General features: G+C 36.0%; 1 protein-coding gene across 3 annotated transcripts in view; it reads left to right on the plus strand.

The window, feature by feature from the left end:
• Nucleotides 1-25745, plus strand: part of ACAP2 (ArfGAP with coiled-coil, ankyrin repeat and PH domains 2) — a 167877-nt gene that overhangs the window by 93057 nt on the left and 49075 nt on the right. For all 3 annotated transcript variants that reach the window (XM_082626128.1, XM_082626130.1, XM_082626129.1), the window contains exons 5-7: nt 11739-11797; nt 19764-19947; nt 24284-24328. In XM_082626128.1, coding sequence (XP_082482254.1) covers nt 11739-11797; nt 19764-19947; nt 24284-24328 — 288 coding nt within the window. The remainder of the gene's footprint in view (nt 1-11738; nt 11798-19763; nt 19948-24283; nt 24329-25745) is intronic.

The raw sequence follows: 25745 nt of genomic DNA on the forward strand, positions 1-25745 counted from the left end.
AAAAATCAAATTTTCAAAATGTTTTTGAATCTGCAAAGGTCTGCAATCCCATTTAAAATGATATAATTATGTGCATTTAATTCCATCTTCAGAAATAAATGTTTTTTAATAATTTAAAATAAAACATAATTAAATTTCATTAAGGGTCAGACTTTGACTAATTAACATTAAAAGCCAATAATAAATAAATACTAAGAAGTAAGAGCCAAAATCAATTGCATTCTAATAGGAATACCTTATAACTAATGACGATGATGCTAAGGAAACAATCATACATACCTTGTTAATAGGAAAAATGTGAAAAATAACAATAGGAGCAAGAATTGTGAAAAATAAGCAAAAGAAAGATGCAATATTTGACAAGGGGTACAAAGCAAAGAAGTGATGACAAACAAATTGTGACTAAAATAGCTTTGGATGATTCAAATAGTAATGCCATGTAACTTTTCCCCTAAAATGTAACTATTTTAGTGTGCCATGACCTAAGCATTGAGAACCTTTATAGTAGTAAATTGGTTCCCATTCCCAGAGATTTGATTTATGTCATCTGGAGTGCAGCATTAGAATTTTTAAAATCTCCCCAGGTGATTCTGACATGCAGTAAAATTTGAGGACCATTACTTTCAATCGGTGGTTCTCAAATTGTGGTCCCTGGACCAGCAGCATCAGTATCACCTAGGGACTTGTTAGAATAGCAGCTTCTTAAAGCCCATCCAGATCTACTAAATCAGAAACTCTGAGGCTGGAAGCCAGCAATATGTGTTTGAACAAGGCTTGCAGGGGATTCTGTTGTATTCTAAAGTTTGTGAACCACTGTTCTAGAGCAGGGGTTGGCAAACTATGGCTTACAGGCCAAATCTAGCCCATCGCCCCCTCCCCTTTTTTTCATATAAATATTTATTGGAACACAGCTATGCTCATTTGCTTCTGTATTGTCTATGGTTACTTTCGCATGATGGCAGAGATGAGTAGCTGTGACAGAGACAACATGGCCCACAAGCCTAAAATACCATCTGGCTCTTTACAGAAAAAATGTGCTGCCTTCTGCTCTCAAGACTGTTTTTGCCCACTTCCAAGGACTGTATCTGTCATGACATCCACTGAAGGGAGGCCCCTTTTTGCTCTTAGTGAAGGTAATTTAGTGATTTAGATGCCTTGATGAATTCTTCTCAGTGGGGTGCTAGTGGGCTGCAACCCAGACTAGTTAAAATTAGAGTCTCTGGGAGTAAGAACCAGCAATCAGTAACTTTTAAAGCTCCACAGGTCATCCCATTGTGCAGCCCAGTTTGAGAAACAATGCATTGCTTCTTCCCCCAAACAAGCACTTGGAAATCATGGTAAATGCAGATTTTGATTCTGTAAGTCTGGGGTGGTTCTGGAGATCCTTCATTTCTAATAGGCACGCAAGTGATGTGGATAATGCTGGTTCACATCTGGGGAACCTTAAAAATTCTGATTCCTGATACTTGCCAGTTTTTCTAATTATCTCAGCATCAGGGTATTTAAAAGTTCCCCAGGTTATAATACTGTACAATTGAGAACCCCTGGTCAGAGTGATTTGTCTCAATCTTGGAGTAACAGAATCACCTAGTGAACTTATTAAAAAATACAGAGGGATTCTGTCCTTCAATAAGCTTGGATCTTTGTATTAATATTTTCTGTTAGCTTTGCAGGTGATTTTGATTCACACCCAAGCCAGTGAAGAACCACTGCCTTAGAGAAATGAAGAAAGGGAGAAAGAAGAGGTTAGATAAATGGATAGGTTAGGACAGGCAGGGGATGTAGAAAAACAGGAACACATAATAAATATTCATTTGCATATTGGGACCTGTTTCTGATAAAAGCAAAGAAGAGTCTTCTTGATTATTATAAGCCTGTAATAAACAGGCCTAATGAGATTAACTAAAAGATTCAGTGAATCCACAGTGTCAACAGCCATAGCCCTGTGCCTATAGATTCAGGGAAGGACAGGAATGATTATGTCATGCAGAAACGTCACAAGAGACTGCTATGGTAGCTCAGTAAATGGATCACAAAGACTACAAAATTTTTAGTCTCGGCCAATGGGACCTAAATGGCAAGAACTGAAAATAGTTCAATGCTATCTATGGATGTGTAGCCTATTCTTCTACTAAAGTTCCTAGAGTGTCTGCCATCTGTGTAGTGTATCTCAGCTTTCATCCTTTCCTGAATACAGCTAGATAGTGTTGCTTTAACTGGGTGCAGACATGAATGGGGAATAACCTGAGTGTAAGCCATTGGTTTTAAACAGCCATGATATTTATGCACTCTTACCTCTTAAAAGGTAAGATCCTTTTGTAAGTAGCAGATAGGTCAGATGACATTGCTGATTATTTGTCATACATATGTTGCTAGGAATAGTGCCATTCATTTCCAAAAATGGAACTGAACCTTTGCTTTTGTGTTGGTACCCCCCGACACACACACCCCACCCAAGGAACCTGTCACTCTGGCTTTATTATACCATCCCAGGTTTTGTGGTACAGACATGGAAGAGAAGACCTGTATGCACTCAATTCTGAGGATGAAACACATTTTGTTTTTGGTCTAAAGCCCAGATAAAGTTTTTGGGTGGTTGCTGAGCACTTTGGGTAAGATCTTGATCAGAACCCCCAACTAGTCAGAATAGTAGAACTCTACACAAGGAAAATAGGGAAATGAGGTAAAGGGCAAAAATTTAGGGAAGAGTCTTGCAAAATTCCTTCATCACCGAATTTCCAGAGACATTGACAAGGCAAAGTCTTAAAGCTTAAGAAATGCTGTGAATTCTCTCTTAGTGGGGAATAGATTGGTGCCCTACTGAGGCAGCTCTTTTCAACAGTTCACCAGAGGAAAAGAAGAGTTAGCTGTTAGGTAGCTGGATAGCTTGAAACTGGCAAGTGGGAGACTCAGTTTTTACTCAGTTGCCTTTGCATTACAACATACTTTTCATTCTAATGGAGGTGTTAAAATAGGTAGGCTAGATTATTGACAATTGCTTGAAGTATTTCTCATTCTATCCAAATGTATATAAACTTTAGTTTAGGTAATGCTATACTTTGGAGAACTTAGTAATGTTTTTGTAGTTTTCAAAATAACAATAATAGGCAAAAAACATTCTGTTTCTTTCTCTGGAATATATTGATTTTTTTTTTTTTTACTGGGGAATGATTGACATAGACTGTATATTAAAGTGTACAATTTGATAAATGTTGTCGTATGTATACCTCCATAAAACTGTCACCTCAGTTAATTTAATGAACATAACAATTATGCCTCAAAAGTTTTCTTGTGCCGCTTTATAATTCCTCCTCCAATTTGCCACCTCCTTATTCCTAGTCAATCACTGATCTGCTGTCTGTCATTACTGATCAGTTTGCATTTTCCAGACCTATATGTAAATGGATTTTTTTTTGGTCTAATTTCTCTCAGTGTAATGATTTTGAGACTCAATCATGGTCTGTGTAGCAATAGTTTATTCCCTTTTTTAATTGTTTAATAGTATTGCACTGTGTAGATATATCACAATTTGTTTATCCATTCACCTGTTGATGGATGTGTTAGTTATCTATTGCTGTATAACTGATTACCCCAAAATATAGTGACTTAAAGCAACAAACATTTATTATCTCAGTTTCTGGGCCTGGAATTTTTAGAGAGACTTAGCTGGGTGCCTTTGGCTCAGAGTCTTTAATGAGATAGCTGATAAGATGTGGCCGGGGTTACTGTAATTTGAAGGCTTCACTGGGGTTGGAGGATCCAATTCCAAGATAGGGCCATGCATATGACTGTTGACCTCAGGCCTCAGTTCCTCACCAAGGAGCCTCTTTGCAGTGTTGCTTGAGCGGTTTTTACTGCATGGAATCTGGTTACTCCCAAAACAAATGATACGAGAGTAAGGGCAAAGAGAAAGATTCAATACTATCCATGACTTAGTCTCAGAAGTTACTGTTTGTCACTTCCTCCATATTACTATTTGTTAGAAATAAGTCTCTATGATCAGCCCACTCTCAAGGGGAAAAGAATTGGGCTCCACTTTTGAAGGGAAGAATGTCAAACAATTTGTGGACGTATTTTAAAGCCAATACAATGAACATTTGAGTTGTTTCCCGGTTTTGGCTATTACAAATAAAGCTGCTTATGAAAAATATGTGTAAAAGTCTGTATAGATGTATGCTTTTATTTCTTTTGTGTAAATAGCTAGAGGTTGAATGGGTAGTATGTTTAACTTTTTGCAAAACTACTTATATAGTGAAATCTACAAAAAAATTGCTAAGAAAAATTATGGAAAGAAGAATTTCTTTTATTATTTATTAATGCTTATAATGATGTTAATATTCTTTTATACATTAAATTTCTAAAAGTTTTAAGTTTCATTAAAGAAAACCTCCAAAATCTGGAAATTGTTTTTCAAATTTGATTGTATTCTTTTATACAAGCAATGTATGAGAGTTATCGTTGTTCCACGTGATTGCCAACACTTGGTATGGATACTCTTCTTAATTTTGTTATGGTTTTAATTTGCATTTCCTTAATAACTAATGATCCCAAGAATCTTTTCATGTGTTTATTTGCCACCCATGTATTTTCTTCGGTGAAATGTCAGATCTTTAGCCCATTTTAAAAAGTTGGGCTGTTTATCTTATTATTTAGTTATAAGAGTTCTTTCTATATTCCAGATATGTCTTTTGTCAGATAAGTGTTTTGCAGATATGTATTTTCTCCCAGGCTTTGGCTTATCTTTTTTATTTTTGTAGCAGTATCTTTCGAAGAGCAATAGTTTTTAATTTTGATGAAGTAAATTTATTGATCTTTTTTTCTTTTATAGTTTTCTTTTTGTGTACTATTAAGAAATGTTTGCCTAACCCAAGTTCACTGACACTATTCTAGGTTTAGTTTAGATCTGTAGATCCATCCCGAGTTAATTTTTGTGTATGTTACATGGTAAGGGTCGAGTTTCATTTTTTGGTCATAAGGCTGTCCAGTTGTTTGTTCCAGCGTCATTTGCTCAAAAAATTATCTTTTCCCTATTGGCATCTTTTGTTTAAAAAAAAAAAGTTGACCATAGGTATTGGTCATTTCTGGACTCTATTCTGTTCTATTGATCTTTTTTGCCTATCTTTAATACTACAAATGCCTTGATTACTGTAGGTTTCATAGTAAGTCTTGAAATCAAGTAGGTTAGGTATTTCAACTTTCTTCCTTTTCAAAATTGGTTTGGCTACTCTAGGTCCCTTACATTTCCATATATATTTTAGAATCAAGTTTTAAACTTCTACAAAATGCCTTACTGGGACATGGAGTGGGATTGCATCAAATTTATATAGATCCATTTGGTGAGAATTGACATCTTACTAATACTGAGTCTTCTAATCCATGAACACAATATATCTCTCCATTTTTTTAGGTTTTCTTTAATTTCTCTTGGCAGTATTTTGTGGTCTTCATTGCACAAGTCTTGCATATCTTTTGTCAAGTTTATCCCTAAGCATTTCCTATTTTTTGGTGCTATTGTAATTGATATATTTTAAAGTTCAGTTTCTAATTGGTCATTGCTGGTGTATAGAAATACCACTGAATCTTGTATACTGACTTTATTTCTGCAGACTTGCTAAATTCACTTATTAGTTCTAGTAGGCTTTTCTGTAGTTTCTCTTTAGTTATGTTTGTTCATTTGTTTTGTTTTTTAGATTCCATATGTAAGTGAAATCATATAATATTTGTCTTTCTTTGTCTGACTATTTCACACAGCATAACACCCTCTAGGTCCATGCATGTTTTATCAAATGGCAAATATTAGAAGTCCTAACCACAGCAGTCAGACAAGAAAAATAAAAGGAATACAGATTGGAAAGGAAGATATAAAACTGTCAATGTTTGCAGATGCCATATGATACTATATATACAAAATCCTAAAGATGCCACCAAAAAACTACTGGAACTCATCAATGAATTCAGTAAAGTTGCAGGATACATAATTTTTTTAACATCTTTATTGGAGTATAATTGCTTTACAATAGCGTATTAGTTTCTGCTTTATAACAAAGTGAATCAGTTATACATATATATATGTCCCCATATCTCTTCGCTCTTGCGTCTCCCTCCCTCCCACCCTCCCTATTCCACCCTTCTAGGTGGTCACAAAGCACCGAGCTGATCTCCCTGTGCTATGCAGCTGCTTCCCCCTAGCTATCTATTTTACATTTGGTAGTGTATATATATGTCCATGCCACTCTCTCACTTTGTCACAGCTTACTCTTCCCTCTCTTCATATCCTCAAGTCCATTCTCTAGTAGGTCTGTGTCTTTATTCCCGTCTTACCCCTAGGTTCTTCATGACCTTTTTTTTTTTTCTTAGATTCCATATATATATGTGTTAGCATATGGTATTTGTTTTTCTCTTTCTGACTTACTTCACTCTGTATGACAGACTCTAGATCCATCCACCTCACTACAAATAGGATACATAATTAATATGCAGAAATCTGTTACATTTCTATACACTACCAATGAAGTAACAAACAGTCCCATTTACAATCACATCCAAAAGAATAAAATACATGGGAATAAATCTAACTAAGGAAATAAAAGACTTGGAAAACTATATGAGACTGATCAAAGAAATTAAAGATGACACAAACAGATGGAAAGGTATACTGTGCTCATGGATGAAAGAAATAATATTTTTAAAATGACAATACTACCTCAGGCAGTCTGGGGATTCAAATTTGACCAATCCTTATCAAAACCCAATTACATTTTTCACAGAACTGGAAAAATAATTCTAAAACATGTATGGAAACATGAAAGACCCAAAGTAGCCAAAACAATCTTAAGAAAGAAGAACAAAGCTGGAGGTATCATGCAGCCTCATCTCAAACTATACTACAAAGCTGCAGTAATCAAAACAGTATGGTATTGACACAAAAACGGACACATAGATCAGGGGAACAGAATAGAGAGCCCAGAAATGAACCCACATTTATATGGGCAATTAATATATGACAAAGGAGGCAAGAGTATACAACAGGGGAAAGGCAGACTCTTCAATAAATGGTGTTAGGAAAACTAGGCAGCTCCATGCAAAAGAATCAGATGACTACATTCTCACACCATATACAAAAATAAACTCAAAATAGATTAAAGACTTAAATGTAAGATCTGAAACCATAAAACTTCTAGAAGGAAGCATAGGCAGTATGCTCTTTGACATCTGTCTTAGCAATATTTTTTGGGCTATGTCTCCACAGTCAAGGGAAGCAAAAGCAAAGATAAGCAAATGGGGCTACATGAAACTAAAAAAAGTTTTATACAGTGAAGGAAGCCATGAACAAAACGAAAAGGCAGCCTACTGAATGGGAGAAGATGTTTGCAAATGTTATGTCCAACAAGGGGTCAATATCCCAAATATACAAGGAACTCAGCATCAAAAAAAAACCCCAAATACCCCAATTAAAAAAATGGGCAGAGGACCTGAATAGACATTTTTCTAAAGAAGACATACAGATGGTCAACAGGCACATGAAAAAATGCTTACCATCACTAGTCATCAGGGAAATGCAAATCAAAACCACAATGAGATATCACCTCACATTTGTCAGAATGGCTGTTATCTAAATGTTAACAAGTAACAAGCATTGGTGAGGATGTGGAGACAGGTAAATCCTTGTGTGCTGTTGATGGGGATATAAATTGGTATAGCCACTATGGAAAACAGTATGGAAATTCCTCAAAAAACTAAAAGTAAAACTACCATATGGTCCAGCAAGTTCACTCTTGGGTACTTAACCAAAGAAAACAAAAACACTAATTAGAAAAGATATATACACTCCTGTGTTCATTGCAGCATTATTCACAATAGGCAAGATATGGAAGCAATCTAAGTGCCTATCAGTTGACGAATGGATGAAGAAGGTGTGGTGTATATATTACATGTATAGTATATATACAATAGAATATTATTCAGCCATAAAAAAGAATGAAACCTTGCCATTTGTGACAAATGGAGTGGACCTAGAGGGTATTAAAGTTATTTTCAAATTTAAATTTATTTATTTATTTATTTATGGCTGTGTTGGGTCTTCGTTTCTGTGCAAGGGCTTTCTCCAGTTGTGGTGAGCGGGGGGCCACTCTTCATCGCAGTGCGTGGGCCTCTCACTGTCATGGCCTCTCCTGTTGTGGAGCACAGGCTCCAGATGCGCAGGCTCAGTAGTTGTGGCTCACGGGCCTAGTTGCTCTGCGGCATGTGGGATCTTCCCAGACCAGGGCATGAACCCATGTCCCCTGCATTGGCAGGCAGATTCTTAACCACTGCGCCACCAGGGAAGCCCCAAATTTAAATGTAAAAAATTGATTCCTTGTGGTGTACAGTTTTATGAGTTTTGACAAATGCATACAGTTGGGTCTCCATACCTCAATCAAGATGCAGTTTCATTAACTCTAGAAATACTCTTATTAACCCATTGTTAGTCACCCTTTCCTTCCTCCTCCTACCATTGTAAATTGCTGATTTGATATCCATCCTATAGTTCTGTCTTTTCCTAAATGTCATATAACTGGACTCATTCAGTTTGTACCCTTTTGAATATGACTTATTTATCAAAATGCATTGAGATTCATCTGTGTGGTTGCATGTATTAATAGTTCTTTCTTTTTTATTGCTGAGTAGTATTCCATTGTATAGATATACTATAGTTTGTTTCTCCAAGGACATTTGGGTTGTGTCCAATGTTTGGCAATTAGGAATGAAACTGTTAAAAAACATTTGTATACAGATTTTGTTATGAACCTAAATTTTCCTTTCTCTTGGGCAAATACCTAAGATGGGGGTTGCTAGGTTTTATGTAAAGTTAGCTTTAACTTTATAGGATAGGGGAGGTTTTTTACTATAGATTCTATTTCTTTAATTCTGTTTAGGTTTCTTTTTTTTGGTCACGCCATGTGGCTTGTGGGATCTCAGTTCCCCGACCAGGGGTTGAACCCAGGCCATGGCAGTAAAAGCCCAGAATCCTAACCATTTGGCCACCAGGGAACTCTGTTTAGGTTTCTGATATCTTCTTTTTTAAAAAATTTTTTATTGAAGTATAGTTGATTTACAAAGCTGTATTAGTTTCTGGTATACAGCAAAGTGATTCAGTTATGTGTGTGTGTGTGTGTGTGTGTGTGTGTGTGTGTGTGTGTATATATATATATATATATATATGTTCTTTTTCACATTCTTTTCCACTATGGTTTATTACATAATATTCAATATAGTTCCCTGTGCTATACAGTAGTACCTTGTTGTTATCCATCCTATATGTAATAGTTTGCATCTGCTAATCCCGAACTCTCAATCCTTCCCTCCCTCACCTCCCCTCCTCCTTGGCAACCACAAGTCTATTCTCTATGTCTGTGAGTCTGTTTCTGTTTCATAGATAAATTCATTTGTGTCATATTTTAGATTCCACATATAAGTGATATCACATAATATTTGTCTTTCTCTGGCTGACTTCACTTAGTATGATAATCTCTAAGTCCACCCATGTTGCTGCAAATGGCATTATTTCTTCTTATGGCTGAGTAATATTCCATGTATCCATTCATCTGTCGATGGACATTTAGGTTGCTTCCATGTCTTGGCTATTGTAGATAGCACTGCTATGAACATTGGGGTGCATGTATCTTTTCAAATTAGAGCTTTCTCTGGAAGTATGCCCAGGAGGGGGATTGCTGGATCATATGGCAACTCTATTTTTAGTTTTTTAAGGAACCTCCATGCTGTTTTCCCTAGTGGCTGCACCAATTTACGTTCTTACCAACAATGTAGGAGGGTCCCCTTTTCTCTACACCCTCTCCAGCACTTATTATTTGTAGACTTTTTAATGATGGCCATTCTGACTGGTGTGAAGTGAGACCTCATTGTAGTTTTGATTTGCATTTATCTAATAATTAGAGAAGTTGAGCATCTTTTCATGTACCTATTGGCCATCTGTATGTTTTCTTTGGAGAGATGTCTATTTAGGTCTTCTGCCCATTTTTTGATTTGTTTGTTTGTGTTTTTGTTATTGAGTTGTATGAGCTCTTTGTATATTTTGGAAATTAAGCCCTCGTCAGTCTCAACATTTGCAAATTTTTTCTCCCAGTCTGTGGGTTGTCTTTTCATTTTGTTCATGGTTTCCTTTGCTGTTCAAAAGCTTCTAAGTTTGATTAGATCCCATTTGTTTATTTTTGCTTTTATTTCTATTGCCTTGGGAAACTGCCCTAAGAAAACGTTGCTACATTTGAGCTTTGTTAGTTTTTGTCCTTCAAAGTATTTCCCCATCTCATCTATTGAATTTATCAGCATAAAATTGTTCCCCTGATTATCCTTTTTTAACATCTGTAGAATCTGTGGTGAAGTCATCTCTCTCCTTTTTATTGTATGAAATTTGTGTCTTCTTTCTTCCTGATCACTTTGGTTGTGGGTTTATCTATTTTAGATCTTCTTAAAGAACTAGCTTTAGGTTTCATTGGGTTTTGGCTATTGATTTTCTGTTTTCTATTTAGTTGCCTTCCAATCTGATCTTCATTATTTCCTTTCTTCTGCTTAATTTGGGTTTAATACTTTGGGATTAACATAATACAAAACTGTTTTTCCTTTGGAAGTGAATTGACAGATTTTGAAACCCTGTACTCAATCCAGGTTTTGTTTGTGTGTGTGTGTGTGTGTGTGTGTGTGTATTTGGCATTTAGGCAAGGACGTAAGACTTTGCTAATAGTAAGATTCCATAGAGACTGAATTTTTTTGGTACTGCTTTTAGTTAGTTGAAGGACATAAGGTTTTCTTTTTTTTTTTTTTTTTGCGGTATGCGGGCCTCTCACTGTTGTGGCCTCTCCCGTTGCGGAGCACAGGCTCCGGACGCGCAGGCCCAGCGGCCATGGCTCACGGGCCCAGCCGCTCCGCGGCATATGGGATCCTCCCAGACCGGGGCACGAACCCGTATCCCCTGCATCGGCAGGCGGACTCTCAACCACTGCGCCACCAGGGAGGCCCTCTTTTTGTTTTTAATATTTATTTTTCTGCCTCTTCATCTGGCATGTGTTTCAAATTCTGAATGAAGTGTATCTGTAAATTATGAAAGTACTTGGAATTCCCATGCCAAGCCCTGTGAAATTTACCACACATAGAGTTAAATATGTGGCATCCATTAAGTGGCGTAAAATATTGTCGTGAGAAATAAAATTTTATTCTCATTTTTAATCTTAGCAATATTTTAACCTGAAGGGCTATATAATATTTACTTGAATTCTGAATTTAAGACATTTAAATCCACAGGTCTTCCCAAATGAGAAACCTCTAATTGAGGTATAAGGCAGTTCTAGAGTTGTTTTCATTTGTTTTGTTTTAATATATTAGAGTAAGAAATTTCTGTGGTGGATAGAGTAGAATTTGTATTACTCTTTTAGGTTGTCTTCCAAAGCCTGAATTAGAGTCAAGGAAATAAATTGCTCTACTGATTGAACACTGTGTTTAAATATTAATGCACATTTCATTCCTCTGTAAATAGAAGTAATTTTATTCTTTAAACAGATGAAATTGGCTTGAAAATCAGTTTGTTTCTTTTTTAAATACTTATGTCTTATGCAATGTTCAGTAAGAAATGTAGGTGTTATTAGAATTGGAATATTGTTGGAAGGATGTAATATTTACGGAACTACATGAAAATTATTTTCTTTGTTTACTTTTCTAATTGTTTAATGTTCCTTCTTTTCTTTTAGATCCTATTTGACCAAACTCAGAGATCGATTAAGGCACAGCTTCAGAACTTTGTCAAAGAGTAAGTCAGTTGCAGTGAAAAGAAAAGAAAAGCAACCAGTTAATGATCGCATCTGGGAGTTGGTACCTTTTGAGAGAACTTAGAAACATGACTTAGTGAAAATATGGGGGGTTTTGTGTATTTTTTGCTTTGTGAAATTTATATTGCATTTTTTCCTGATACTCTATAAAGGAGTCAGACTTCATGCCTTTCAGTGAATCATTTATACTACGAAATTTGTGTTCAGGATGCATAGTTCAAATTGTTACAGACTAAAAAAATTTTTTTAATGTAAATAAATAACCTAATGATCTTTAAAAATCAAAGCAGATCCCAAAAGTGGTTGAAATACTGTCAGTTATTCTAGTTGTCTCAATATGGTATTTTCTTTGTCAAGAAGATAATAGAATACATGAGAATGAGTAATGAAGGTGCATAATAAGTAATGAAAGCAAACCTTTTGTGTCACATTCATCACATTTATATGTGAAATAAAATGAAACTAGAAATAAAAAATTATCTGAAGTTCCAGGTAGGAACGTTTTCCTTTTCCACATTAATAATTTCACTTTATGTCTTTTAATTCCTGACTGAGAATATATTAAATTATAGATAAAGTTGATTATGATATAGTATTCAGATGTTAAAAGCTATAAATAGTGGCAGATCTCATGAACATAATGCACTTCTGTTTTAGTAGGTTAGAATTTGTTGTCCTGGAGGTGATGTCTTGCAGATCATTTATAAATCACTTCAAAATAGACTAATATTCAGAATGTCCTTATAGAGTATATACATGAAAACTTATGGCTTCTTATTAAAGTCGTTGCTAGGTACACATTATTATTGTTGTTATTATTTTAAAGTCATTTGTCTTGAAGTTACTTTGCCTAATTCCTTGGTAGAAAATGTAAAAGGATGTTATATATTTACCTAAGATCATTAATGAATCAAGGTTTCAGATTTTCAGACTACTGAAATGGATACTGTTATTCTCTACTGGTACATAATTCTTTTAGAAAGCATTCTGTGTGTGTGTTTTAAGAATATATTCATGTCCTTTGGCCTCCTAATTTTTTTCAACAATAAATGAATGTTGTTTCTTAAAGAGTGGTCTGTAGGCCACCATAACAGTGAAATCAAGGGCGTGTCTTAAGAAAATCCCTCAGATTTCTTATCCCGAAAACACAAAGAATTGTAATCTCTGGTAGAGGACCCTTGGAACTTGCATTTTTAACAAGTTCCCTGTGGTATATACTACTGTTTAAAAATCATTTGGTCTTTTTTTGGGGGGGGTATAGTTGCTTTACAATGTTGTATAAGTTTCTGCTGTATAGCGAAGTGAATCAGCTATATGTATACATACATCCCCTGCTTTTTGGATTTCCTTCCCATTTAGGTCACCACAGAGTATTGAGTAGAGTACCCTGTGCTATACAGCATGTTCTCATTAGTTACCTATTTTATACATATTACTGTGTATACGTCAATCCCAGTCTCCCAATTCACCCCACACCCCCCTGCCCCCACTTGGTGTCCATATGTTTTTTCTCTATGTCTGTGTCTCTATTTCTGCCTTGCACACAGGTTCATCTGTACCATTTTTCTAGATTCCACATATATGTGTTAATACACGATATTTGTTTTTCTTTTTCTGACTTACTTCACTCTGTATGACAGTCTCAAGGTCCATCCACATTGCTACAAATGACCCAATTTCATTCCTTTTTATGGCTGAGTAATTTTCCATTGTATATATGTACCACATCTTTATCCATTAATCTGTCAGTGGACATTTAGGTTGCTTCCATGACCTGGCTATTGTAAATAGTGCTTCAGTGAACATTGGGATGCATCTGTCTTTTTGAATTATGGTTTTCTCTGGGTATATGCCCAGTAGTGGGATTGCTGGGTCATATGCTAATTCTGTTTTTAGTTTTTTAAGGAACCTTCATACTGTTCTCCATAGTGGGTGTATCAGTTTACATTTCCACCAACAGTTGCAAGACGGTTCCCTTTTCTTCACACCCTCTCCAGCATTTATTGTTTGTAGGTTTTTTGATGATGGCCATTCTGACTGGTGTGAAGTGATACCTCATTGTAGTTTTGATTTGCATTTCTCTAATAATTAGTGATATTGAGCATCTTTTCATGTGCCTCTTGGCCATCTGTATATCTTCTTTGGAGGAATGTCTATTTAGGTCTTCTGCCCATTTTTTGATTGGATCGTTTGTTTTTTTGATATTGAGATGCATGAGCTATTTGTATTTTTTGGAGATTAATCCCTTGTCCGTTGCTTCATTTGTAAATATTTTTTCTCATTCTGTGGGTTGTCTTTTCGTCTTGTTTATGGTTTCCTTTGCTGTGTAAAAGCTTTTAAGTTTCATTAGGTCCCATTTGTTTGTTTTTATTTTTATTACTGAAGGAGGTGGGTCAAAAAAGGTCTTGCTGTGATTTATGTCAAAAAGTGTTCTTCCTATGTTTTCCTCTAAGAGTTTTATAGTGTCCGGTCTTACATTTAGGTCTTTAATCCATTTTGAGTTTATTTTTTGTGTATGGTGTTAGGGAGTGTTCTAATTTCATTCTTTTACATGTAGCTGTCCAGTTTCCCCAGCACCACTTATTGAAGAGACTGTCTTTTCTCCACTGTATATTTTTGCCTCCTTTGTCATAGATTAGGTAACCATAGGTGCATGGGTTTATCTCTGGTGTTTCTGTCCTGTTCCATTGGTCTATATTTCTGTTTTTGTGCCAGTACCATACTCTCTTGATTACTGTAGCTTTGTAGTATGGTCTGAAGTCAGGGAGCCTGATTGCTCCAGCTCCATTTTTCTTTCTCAAATTGCTTTGGATATTCGGTGTCTTTTGTGTTTCCATACAAATTGTGCAATTTTTTGTTCTAGTTCTGTGAAAAATGCCATTGGTAATTTGATAGGGATTGCATTGAATCTGTAGATGGCTTTGGGTAGTATAGTCATTTTCACAGTATTGATTCTTCCAATCCAAAAACATGGTATATCTCTCCATCTGTTTGTGTCATCTTTGATTTCTTTCATCAGTGTCTTGTAGTTTTCCACATACAGGTCTTTTACCTCCTTAGGTAGGTTTATTCCTAGGTATTTTATTCCTTTTGTTGCATTGGTGAATGGTATTATTTCCTTAATTTCTCTTTCTGATCTTTTGTTGTTAGTGTATAGGAATGCAAGAGATTTCTGTGCATTAATTTTGTATCCTGCAACTTTACCAAATTCACTGATTAGCTCTAGTAGTTTTCTGGTGGCATCTTTAGGATCTTCTACATATAGTATCCTGTCATTTGAAAAGTGACAGTTTTACTTCTTCTTTTCCAATTTGGATTCCTTTTATTTCTTTTTCTTTTCTGATTGCTGTGGCTAGGACTTCCAAAACTATGTTGAATAATAGTGGTGAGAGTGGACATCCTCATCTTGTTCCTGATCTTAGAAGAAATGCTTTCAGTTTTTCACCATTGAGAATGATGTTTCCTGTGGGTTTGTCAGATATGGCCTTTATTATGTCGAGGTAGGTTCCCTCTATGCCCACTTTCTGGAGAATTTTTATCATAAATGGGTGTTGAATTTTGTCAAAAGCTTTTTCTGTATCTATTGAGATGATCATATGGTTTTTATTCTTCAATTTGTTAATATGGTGTATCACATTGATTGGTTTGCGTATATTGAGAATCCTTGCATCCCTGGGATAAATCGCACTTGATCAGGGTATATGATCCTTTTAATGTGTTGTTGGATTCTGTTTGCTAGTATTTTGTTGAGGATTTTTGCATCTATATTCATCAGTGATATTGGTCTGTAATTCTCTGTTTTTGTGATATCTTTGTCTGGTTTTGGTATCAGGGTGATGGTGGCCTTGTAGAATGAGCTTGGGAGTGTTCCTCTCTCTGCAATTTTTTGGAATAGTTTGAGAAGGATGGGTGTTAGCTGTTCTCTAAATGTTTGATAGAATTCACCTGTGAAGCCATCTGGTCCTGGACTTTTTGTTTGTTGGAAACTTTTTTTTTTTTTTTTTTTGCAGTACACGGGCCTCTCACTGTTGTGGCCTCTCCTTGTTGTGGAGTACAGGCTCTGGACACGCAGGCTCAGTGGCCATGGCTCATGGGCCTAGCCGCTTCACCGCATGTGGGATCTTCCCGGACCGGGACATGAACCTGTGTCCCCTGCATTGGCAGGCAGACTCTCAACCACTGCACCACCAGGGAAGCCCTGTTGGAAGCTTTTTAATCAGAGTTTCAACTTCATTACATGTGATTGGTCTGTTTATATTTTCTATTTCTTCCCTGTTCAGTCTTGGAAGGTTATACCTTTCTAAGAATTTTTCCATTTCTTCCAAGTTGTCCATTTTATTGGCATATGGTTGCTTGTAGTAGTCTCTTATGATCATTTGTATTTCTTCGATGTCCATTGTAACCTCTCCTTTTTCATTTCTAATTTTATTGATTTGAGTCTTCTCCCTCTTTTTTTGATGAGTCTGGCTAAAAGTTTATCAATTTTGTTTATCTTCTCAAGGAACCAGCTGTTAGTTTTATTGATCTTTGCTCTTGTTTTCTTTGTTTCTGTTTCATTTATTTCTGCTCTGATCTTTATGATTTCTTTCCTTCTACTAACGTTGGTTTTTTTTTGGTTTCGTTTTGTTCTTCTTTCTCTAGTCCCTTTAGGTGTAAGGTTAGATTGTTTATTTGAGATTTTTCATGTTTCTTGAGGTAGGATTGTATTGCTATAAACTTCCCTCTTAGAATTGCTTTTGCTGCATCCCATAGGTTTTGGGTTGTCGTGCTTTTGTTGTCATTTGTCTCTAGGTATTTTTGATTTCCTCTTTGATTTCTTCAGTGATCTCTTGGTTATTAAGTAGCATATTGTTTAGCCTCCCTGTGTTTGTGTTTTTTTACAGTTTTTTTCCTGTAATTGATATCTAGTCTCATAGCGTGTGGCCGGAAAAGATGCTTGATACAATTTCAATTTTCTTAAATTTACTGAGGCTTGATTTGTGACCCAAGATGTGATGTATCCTGGATAGTGTTCCGTGTACACTTGAGAAGAAAGTGTATTCTGCTGCTTGTGGGTGGAATGTCCTATAAATACCAATTAAATCGATCTCGTTTAAAGCTTGTGTTTCCGTGTTAATTTTCTGTCTGGATAATCTGTCTGTTGGTGTAAATAAAGTGTTAAAGTCCCCCACTATTATTGTGTTACCGTCAATTTCCTCTTTTATGGCTGTTAACATTTGCCTTATGTATTGAGGTGCTCCTATGTTGGGTGCATGTATATTTGTAATTGTTATATCTTCTTCTTGGATTGATCCCTTTATCATTATGTAGTGTTCTTCCTTGTCTCTTGTAACAGTCTATATTTTAAAGTCTATCTCATCTGATATGAGTATTCCATGCTCATGGAAATCAAAATCTTTTGATTTCCACGTGCATGGAATATCTTTTTCCATCCCCTCACTTTCAGTCTGTATGTGTCCCTACGTCTGAAGTGGGTCTCTTGTAGACAGCATATATATGGGTCTTGTTTTTGTATCCATTCAGTGAGCTTGTGTCTTTTGGTTGGAGCATTTAATCCATTCACATGTAAGGTAATTATCAATATGTAAGTTCTATTACCTTTTTCTTAATTGTTTTGGGTTGTTTTTCTAGGTGTTTTTCTTCTCTTGTGTTTCTGGCTTAGAGGAGTTCCTTTAGCTGTTCCTTTAGCTGTTCCTTTGTTGTAGAGTTGGTTTGGTGGTTCTGAAGTCTCTTAGCTTTTGCTTGTCTGTAAAGCTTTTGATTTCTTTGTTGAATCTGAGTGAGATCCTTGCTGGGTAGATTAATCTTGGCTGTAGATTTTTCCCTTTCATCACTTTATATATATCCTGCCACTCCAATGTGGCCCTCAGAGTTTCTGTTGAAAAATCAGCTGATGACCTTACGGGGATTCCCTTGTATGTTATTTTTTGCTTTTTCCTTGATGCTTAATATTTTTTCTTTGTGTTTAATTTTTTTTAGTGTGATTAATATGTGTCTCGGTGTGTTTTTCCTTGGGTTTATACCGTATGGGACTCTCTGCACTTCCTGGACTTGATTGACTATTTCCTTTTCCATGTTAAGGATGTTTTTAACTATAGTCTCTTCAGATATTTTCTCAGACCCTTTCTCTTTCTCTTCTTCCTCTGGGACCTCTATAATTTGAATGTAGGTGTGTTTAATGTTATCCCAGAGGCCTCTGAGACTGTCCTCAGTTCTTTTCATTCTTTTTTCTTTCTTCTGCTCCGCGGCAGTTATTTCCACCATTCTGTCTTCCAGCTTACTTATCTGTTCTTCTGCCTCAGTTATTCTGCTATTGATTCCTTCTAGAGTATTTTTAATTTCGGTTATTGTCTTGTTCATCACTGTTCTTTAGTTCTTCTAGGTCCTTGTTAAATGTTTCTTGTATTTTCTCCATTCTGTTTCCAATATTTTGGATCATCTTTACTATCAATACTCTGAATTCTTTTTCAGGTAGATTGCCTATTTCATCTTCATTTGTTTGGTCTTGTGGGTTTTTACCTTGCTCCTTCATCTGCAACATATTTCTCTGTCTTCTCATTTTGTTTTACTGTGTTTGGGGTCTGCTTTCCACAGGCTGTGGGGTTGTAGTTCCTCTTGCTTCTGGTGTTTGCCCCCAGTGGGTGAGGTTGGTCCAGTGGCTTGTGTAGGCTTCCTGGTATGGGGGACTGGTGCCTGTGTTCTGGTGGGTGGAGCTGTATCTTGTCCCTCTGATTGGCAGGGCTGTGTCAGGTGATGTGTTTTGGGTTGTCTGTGAGCTTCATATGACTTTAGGCAGCCTGTCTGCTAATGGGTGGGGTTGTGTTCCTGTCTTGCTAGTTGTTTGGTGTGAGGCACCCAGCACTGGAGCTTGCTGGCCCTTGGGTGGAGCCGGGTCTTCGTGTTGAGATGGAGACATCTAGGAGAGCTCTCACCTATTAATATTCCCTGTGGCTGGGAGTTCTCTGGTGGTCCAGTGTCCTGGACTTGGCTGTCCCATCTCAGAAGCTCAGGCCTGACCCTTGGCCGGAGAACCAAGACCCTGCAAGCTGCACCACACAAAAGAAAAAAAAAAAAAAAAGAAAACAAACAAGCAAAACCCCCAAGACACATGGTAAAAGCAAAACCGAACAAACAAAAATACACAAAGAAACACACACACACATATACACACACACAAAAACAGGAAAAAAAAAAAGGCAAGATGGACTTACCTGGTGGTCCAGTGGGTAAGACTCCATGCTCCCAATGCAGGGGGCCTGGGTTCAGTCCCTGGTTGGGGAACTAAATCCCACATGCAAGCCACAACTAAGAGTTCGCATGCCTCAAGTAGGAGTCTGCAGGCCGCAATGAAGATCCCATGTGTCGTAACTAAGACCCGGTGCAGCCAAAATAAATAAATAAATATTAAACAACGACAACAACTTTACAGACTCACAGACTCAGAGAACAAATTTATGGTTATCAGGAGGGAAGGGTGGGGGAGGGATAGTTAGGGAGTTTGGGATTGACCAAAAAAAAAAAAATTGTATATAACTATATTATACACCTGTAACTTATATAATATTTTACATCAACCATACGTCAGTTAAAGAAAATAAAAATAAATGTAAAAAAAATAAAATAAAAATTATTTGGTTAAATATGGGTACATGTCCCAGAATTTGTCTTTAGAAAAATTAACTTTGCCTTTTATGTTTCTGTAATGTTAATTTGATAATTTATTTTCACTTTAAATTGTATAGATATAAGTAAGGAAATGCTAGCTGACTATATCAGGAATAGTGTGTACTCATAAACTAATATGTATGTTAGTTGAAAGAGCTATTGAGTGTCATTTTCAAATAAATAAATAAATAGAGGAACATAAGAATTAAATTCTAAATGTTATTTTGGTAAAGTTTTTGATCCAGATAGTTTTATGAAAGTTTCACTATTTTAATTTTTTAGAGATCTTAGAAAATTCAAAGATGCCAAGAAGCAGTTTGAAAAAGTCAGTGAAGAAAAAGAAAACGCATTAGTAAAAAATGCTCAAGTACAAAGAAACAAACAGCATGAAGTTGAAGAAGCCACAAACATTCTGACAGCAACAAGAAAATGTTTTCGACATATAGCCCTAGATTACGTACTTCAGGTATGTTTATTATATGTTTTCAAAAGTGGTTATTAAACGTGTTGTTACTTTTGAGTGATTGCACTCAAGGAAATAAATAGTACTATTTCTGTAGTTTAAAATTAAACCATGATCTTTTGTGAAAAATTTCCATGTGTCTGGGTGTTTGTGTATGCATTATATGTGTGTGCATGTGTATACCTTTAGTTCTGATTTCTTCCCCTGTTCACTTAACAGTATACGTCCCCCTTTCAAAATGTCATGAAAAGCATTATTAATTGTTATATTTTATTCTATGGAGATGCTGTGTCAATTTAATTAATATCCAGTTATCAGATATAGTGTTGCCAGTTTTTGCTGGCAATAGTGGAAATATAATTTTCAATAATTGTAAATGATAATAAGATCTTTGAATACAAATCTTTTGCCACATTTCTGATAATTTGTTGAGAGTAGATTCTTAGAGGTACAAAGGCTCACCATATTGCCAAATGAAGAATATTTCTGGAAATAATGTTCTCATGTTTGCATTAGGTGCTGCTTTTTAAAAGTAGGGATTGATATTTGGTACGTTGTGAGGTGATCTGGGACAGGGGAGTTCCCATAGATTGTTGACTTAACAGTGGTCACAGATTATTTCTTTAAAAAATACTTAAGTAGGGCTTCCCTGGTGGCACAGTGGTTGAGAGTCCGCCTGCCGATGCAGGGGACGCGGGTTCGTGCCCTGGTCTGGGAGGATCCCACATGCCGCGGAGTGGCTGGGCCCGTGGGCCATGGCCACTGAGCCCGCGCTTCCAGAGCCTGTGCTCCTCAATGGGAGAGGCCAGAACAATGAGAGGCCCGCATACCACACACACACACACACACACACACACACACACAAAACCCTTAAGTAAACATACTGCTAATTAGTGATTAAAAACTACTCAGGTAACTTTGCGAAAACAGTAGAAAATGACTTTAAGATTTTTTTCTATTAAGTTCCTGTTCAGTAAGTGGGAAGTTAAATTTTAAAAAATGTTGTACACTCCAGTTATTAATGAAAGGCTTCTAGCATGGAGTAGTCTGTATTTCCTATCTCCTCTTATCTACCTCACATTTATATCAATTCCTGCAGTAGTATGAGTACTGAGTCTGCCTACCTCATTCTACTGAAATGGCTCATGTTAAGGTCTTATTTATTAGATATATTGTACTTTTTAACCAACTTGACTATTGTGTTTCACTGAAATAGTAGACCACACTCTTTCTTGAAACATACTTTTGTCTTGATGTATCTTAAACCATTTGCAGGTCATCATCTTAATTTATGTTTCTTTTCAGTTTCCACCTTGGGTTCCTCTCCTTTGTCCACCTTTTCAATCTCTCTTTTAGGGTTCCATCTTTGGTTTTCCTGTTTTCTGACTTTATGATAATCCCTTACAGTTTAATCATGCCCTTTGCTTGAATTATCACCATATATAGGCGACAAAATCTATTTTTCTCAGAAGTACCTCATTCCTTTTGTGTCTAAAACTAAAATCTTTCTTCTTCTCAAATGACTTCATATTGCCGTTACCATACGGAGTAGTGTCACCCTCTTAATCGTAGAAATCAGAATTGGAGAATCATATCAGATATTCTCCTCATTCTTAGCTACTATATCTAACAGTCAAAATTGCCTTGAAAAGTTCTGTGTACCTCGTAAACCTGTTCGTTCTCACTCTGCTGCAGCCCCAACACTAGTTCTTACTGCTTCTTGTCTAGAGTATTAAGATGTTCTCATAAAAATTGATCTTTCTTGTGTTACTTTTAACCTGCCCATTAGCAATTTGTTCTCTGTTCTGTGGTCACAATTACTCAAGCTTTTCCAGGCAAAATGAATCATTCTTGTCTCTGTTTCCTCTGTGCTACCATATTATTGTCATACACATTGCTGTTAGAGCACTTATCTCATTTATTGAAATTATTTATTTATATGTCTTTCCTACTCCTAGATTATATCCCTTCCCTCTAGTCCAGTGGTTGGAAAATAGATAGGTAATGTTTTTTGAAAGAGTGAACAGGTTAATTTTAAATTTTATTTGGGAAGGGGGGAAGTTACCTAAAATATTCATTATTTTCAAATTTACACATTATAAACTGTCCATTTCCTTTGATGTCCATCCAGTAGTTTTAAGTTAGGACCTCACCTCTCTTATAACTATTTGTTTGATTTTTCTAATGAGAACTGTTGCATTATTTTATTATATGGCCAAAGTGTCTGTTTTAGAGAATAGTAAGAAATATTCAGATTTAGAGTTTATCATGCTTTAGTTTCTCTTAATATTTGAATATACTTTTGTATTTTCAAATGTATGCTGTTTTTCATTGTCAAACAGAGGCATTTTTAACATTTTTCTAAACTTTTACTTAGAGCATTTGAAAGTTAATATTTTAGTTCTCAAAACTGAATAGACCTTGAAACAGACATTCAGAAGAAACTAGTGCTTAGGTAAACAAAGTTATTAGATTTTTCTTGGTCTGTTTTTACTTATTTATTTATTTATTTTTGGCTGCATTAGATCTTCGTAGCAGCGTGCCGGCTTTCTCTAGTTGTGTCAAGCAGGGGCTACTCTTCATTGCGGTGCACGGGCTTCTCATTGCGGTAGCTCCTCTTGTTGCAGAACACGGGCTCTAGGCACATGGGCTTCAGTAGTTGTGGCATGCAGGCTAAGTAGTTATGGCTCATGGGCTCTAGAGCACAGGCTCAGTAGTTGTGGCACACAGGCTTAGTTGCTCCACGGCATGTGGGAGCTTCCCAGAGCAGGGCTCGAACCCGTGTCCCCTGCATTGGCAGGTGGATTCTTAACCACTGCACCACCAGGGAATTCCCTCTTGGTCTTTTTTTTTTTTTTTTTTTTGTGGTACGCGGGCCTCTCACTGTTGTGGCCTCTCCCGTTGTGGAGCACAGGCTCCGGACGCGCAGGTTCAGTGTCCATGGCTCAGGGGCCTAGCCGCTCCGCGGCATGTGGGATCTTTCCGGACCAGGGCACAAACCCGTGTCCCCTGCATCGGCAGGCGGACTCTCAACCACTGCGCCACCAGGGAAGCCCCCTCTTGGTCTGTTTTTGTTTTCTGATCAGTGCTTTAAAATTATCTTACTAAACAACAGGCAGAATATTCAGTGGAAAGGACATATTAAAGAGATAGTCTGTAACCTTTTGAAATTTTAGCAAAGAGTGAATGATTCTTTTCTTGTGTAAACATTTTCTTTCATTAAGCTGATATATAATAACAGGCAAAAATAAAATGTTTGTTGTGAATTTCTAGAGTTGGGAAGAGATACCACAGAAGGCAACTTTAATAATTACTGATCTTTCAATAGTTTAGTCTAATTAAAATATTTATTTAAGGTCCATTAATTTGTTCAACACATATTTCTGAGTGCTTAGTATATACAACTTGGAGAATACAACTGGGAATTAGGCACGACCTTGATCTCATGGAGTTTATGTTTTAGCTGGAGAAAAGAAATAAGTAAATAAAATATGAGGTAGTTATGAATACTATAAAGAAAATAAATAGGGTTGGTGTACTAAAGACTGCTTAAAAGCCTACTTTAGACCTTTGTGAGGAGATACTATTTAAGCTGGGACCTGATGGATAAGAGCCTTGTGCCCCTCTGGGCAGAAAATCATGACATGAGGACAGAACAAGTAGTACAGAGGCTTTGAGGTGGGAGTACTCCTGGGTTGTGGTTGGACCACAGGAAAGGGGAAAGTACTGTAGTAGAAAATTAGGTGGGAGAGGTAGCAGGAGCCTCTTCACAAAGGGCTTTGTAGACTACAGTAGGGAGTTGGAAGGTTTTAATACAGATGTACATGATCTTATTTATTGTTTGAAAAGATCACTCTGGTTGCTCTGTGGAGAATGAAGTGTCAAGAGTCAAGAGTGGAAACAGAGACTAGTTCATAGACTATTGTAGCAGTCAGGAAAAGATATGATGGTGGTTGGTGGTAGTGGTAAAAGTGATTAGAATTTGTATTAAGGATGTATGTTAAAAGAGCAATTAGATAAGGAGGGTGGAGAGAAGACGGAATTCTAAGAAATTCAAAAGTTTATCAAGGTGATAGTTTTATCAGTACAGTACAATTTTATGGTTTGAACATGGCCAGTTGTTCTTTAAGTGGAAAAAATGGATGAGAGTTTCATTGGTACGTTTGTCTTAACTGTTTTTGCAAAAAGCAGGTCAAAAGGTGAAAAACTAGAACTTTGTTTTCATTTACTTTTTTGGAAAAGTATTAAACCATTAGAATAAGCAAATTTTACAGTATTGCATTCTGGATTAGTTTTTTAAATAATGCATAGGTGATTAACCAAGTGCATTTTCCCTCAGATTAATGTCCTTCAATCAAAAAGGAGATCAGAAATCCTGAAATCAGTAAGATATTTATTGAAATGATGTTCTAAATATTTTAATATGAAGTTAAATGTATGTATTAAGTGTTTAAATAACACCATATATGTGTTTGTATATGTATATGTGTATTTATTTATTGACTTATTTATTTATTCTAGCTTCATAATTAATCTTACTTAATGATACTTTTGTACTTCTTATATGTCACTTAACCACTTTTTTTGGTCTCCTTTATGTTATAGTTATTTATGTGTGTCTCATCTATAATTACACTGTAATCTCCTTAAACCAGACACTTAAATAATTTGAGATTGAGGGCATACATAGTGTCATTTTACAGAATTTTTCCCTTAGGGCTGTTGATGGTGTATTAGCTTTTTGGAGTGCAGGTAGCAAACAAATGAGATGAAATTTGAAGGATGGCATGGCAACAGTGATTTTTTATTTGCCCATTTTTCGTCTTAAAGCTAACAAGGAGGTGGGCAGAGGATGATAGTCATATATACATTATACTCTTTTATATTTTGAGAACCTTAGAAATAATTTCTCCTCTCTGATTTTGTTCACTAAAGTTTTTTTGTGTTTTTTTTTTCTCAAAGGATCTACAGAAATTGCTTTTGATCCTTGTCCACCCCTAGGTTTTTCCTAAATTCTCTGTTAATATTTATGTTATTTCTTATCAGATGAGTACATTATACTTCCTGTTTACCTCCACCACCTTTTCCAGATTCAGAGTAATGTATGTTAATTGTAGAAAATTGGAAAATAAAATATATGAAGGGAGAATAAAAATACTTATAAATGCTACTACCAAGAGAGAACCACTATTAATATCTTGGTGTAATCTTTGTCTTTTTTCTCTGTGTGCATGCGCCTGTTTGTGTGTGTATGTGAACATGTATATACACCTCTTAAAATTCCATTTAATTTTTAAAAACAAAATAGGAATCATTCCTACATACTGTTCTATAATTTTCTTTTTTCACTAATATACTCCAAAATCATCATGTGTCATTAAATATTTTTTTATTTAACGATGACTTTTGTGGCCAGGTAGAATTCTACCATATGAATACAGTAGGGGTGAGCAAACATTTTTCTTGAAGGGCCAGGTAGTAAATATATTAGGTTTTGGAGGCCGTATGGTCTGTGTTGCAACTACTCAGCTGTGCTATTGTAATAGGAAAGCAGTCATAGACAATATGTAAATGAATGGCATGACTGTTCTAATAAAACTTTTTTTATGAACATGGAAATTTGAATTTTATATAATTTTTACATGTCATGAATTTCATATCTTTTCATTTTCTTTAACCATTTAAAAATGCAAAAACCGTTGTTAGCCCATAGCCCATCCAAATACAGGTGGTAGGGCTGGATATAGTTTGTAGGTCAGTTTGCTGACCTTGAATATACCATAAATTAACTTTACCTGTTA

The sequence above is a fragment of the Mesoplodon mirus genome, assembly GCF_964341445.2.
Source record: "Mesoplodon mirus genome assembly, chromosome: 6".
Classification (NCBI taxonomy): domain Eukaryota; kingdom Metazoa; phylum Chordata; class Mammalia; order Artiodactyla; family Ziphiidae; genus Mesoplodon; species Mesoplodon mirus.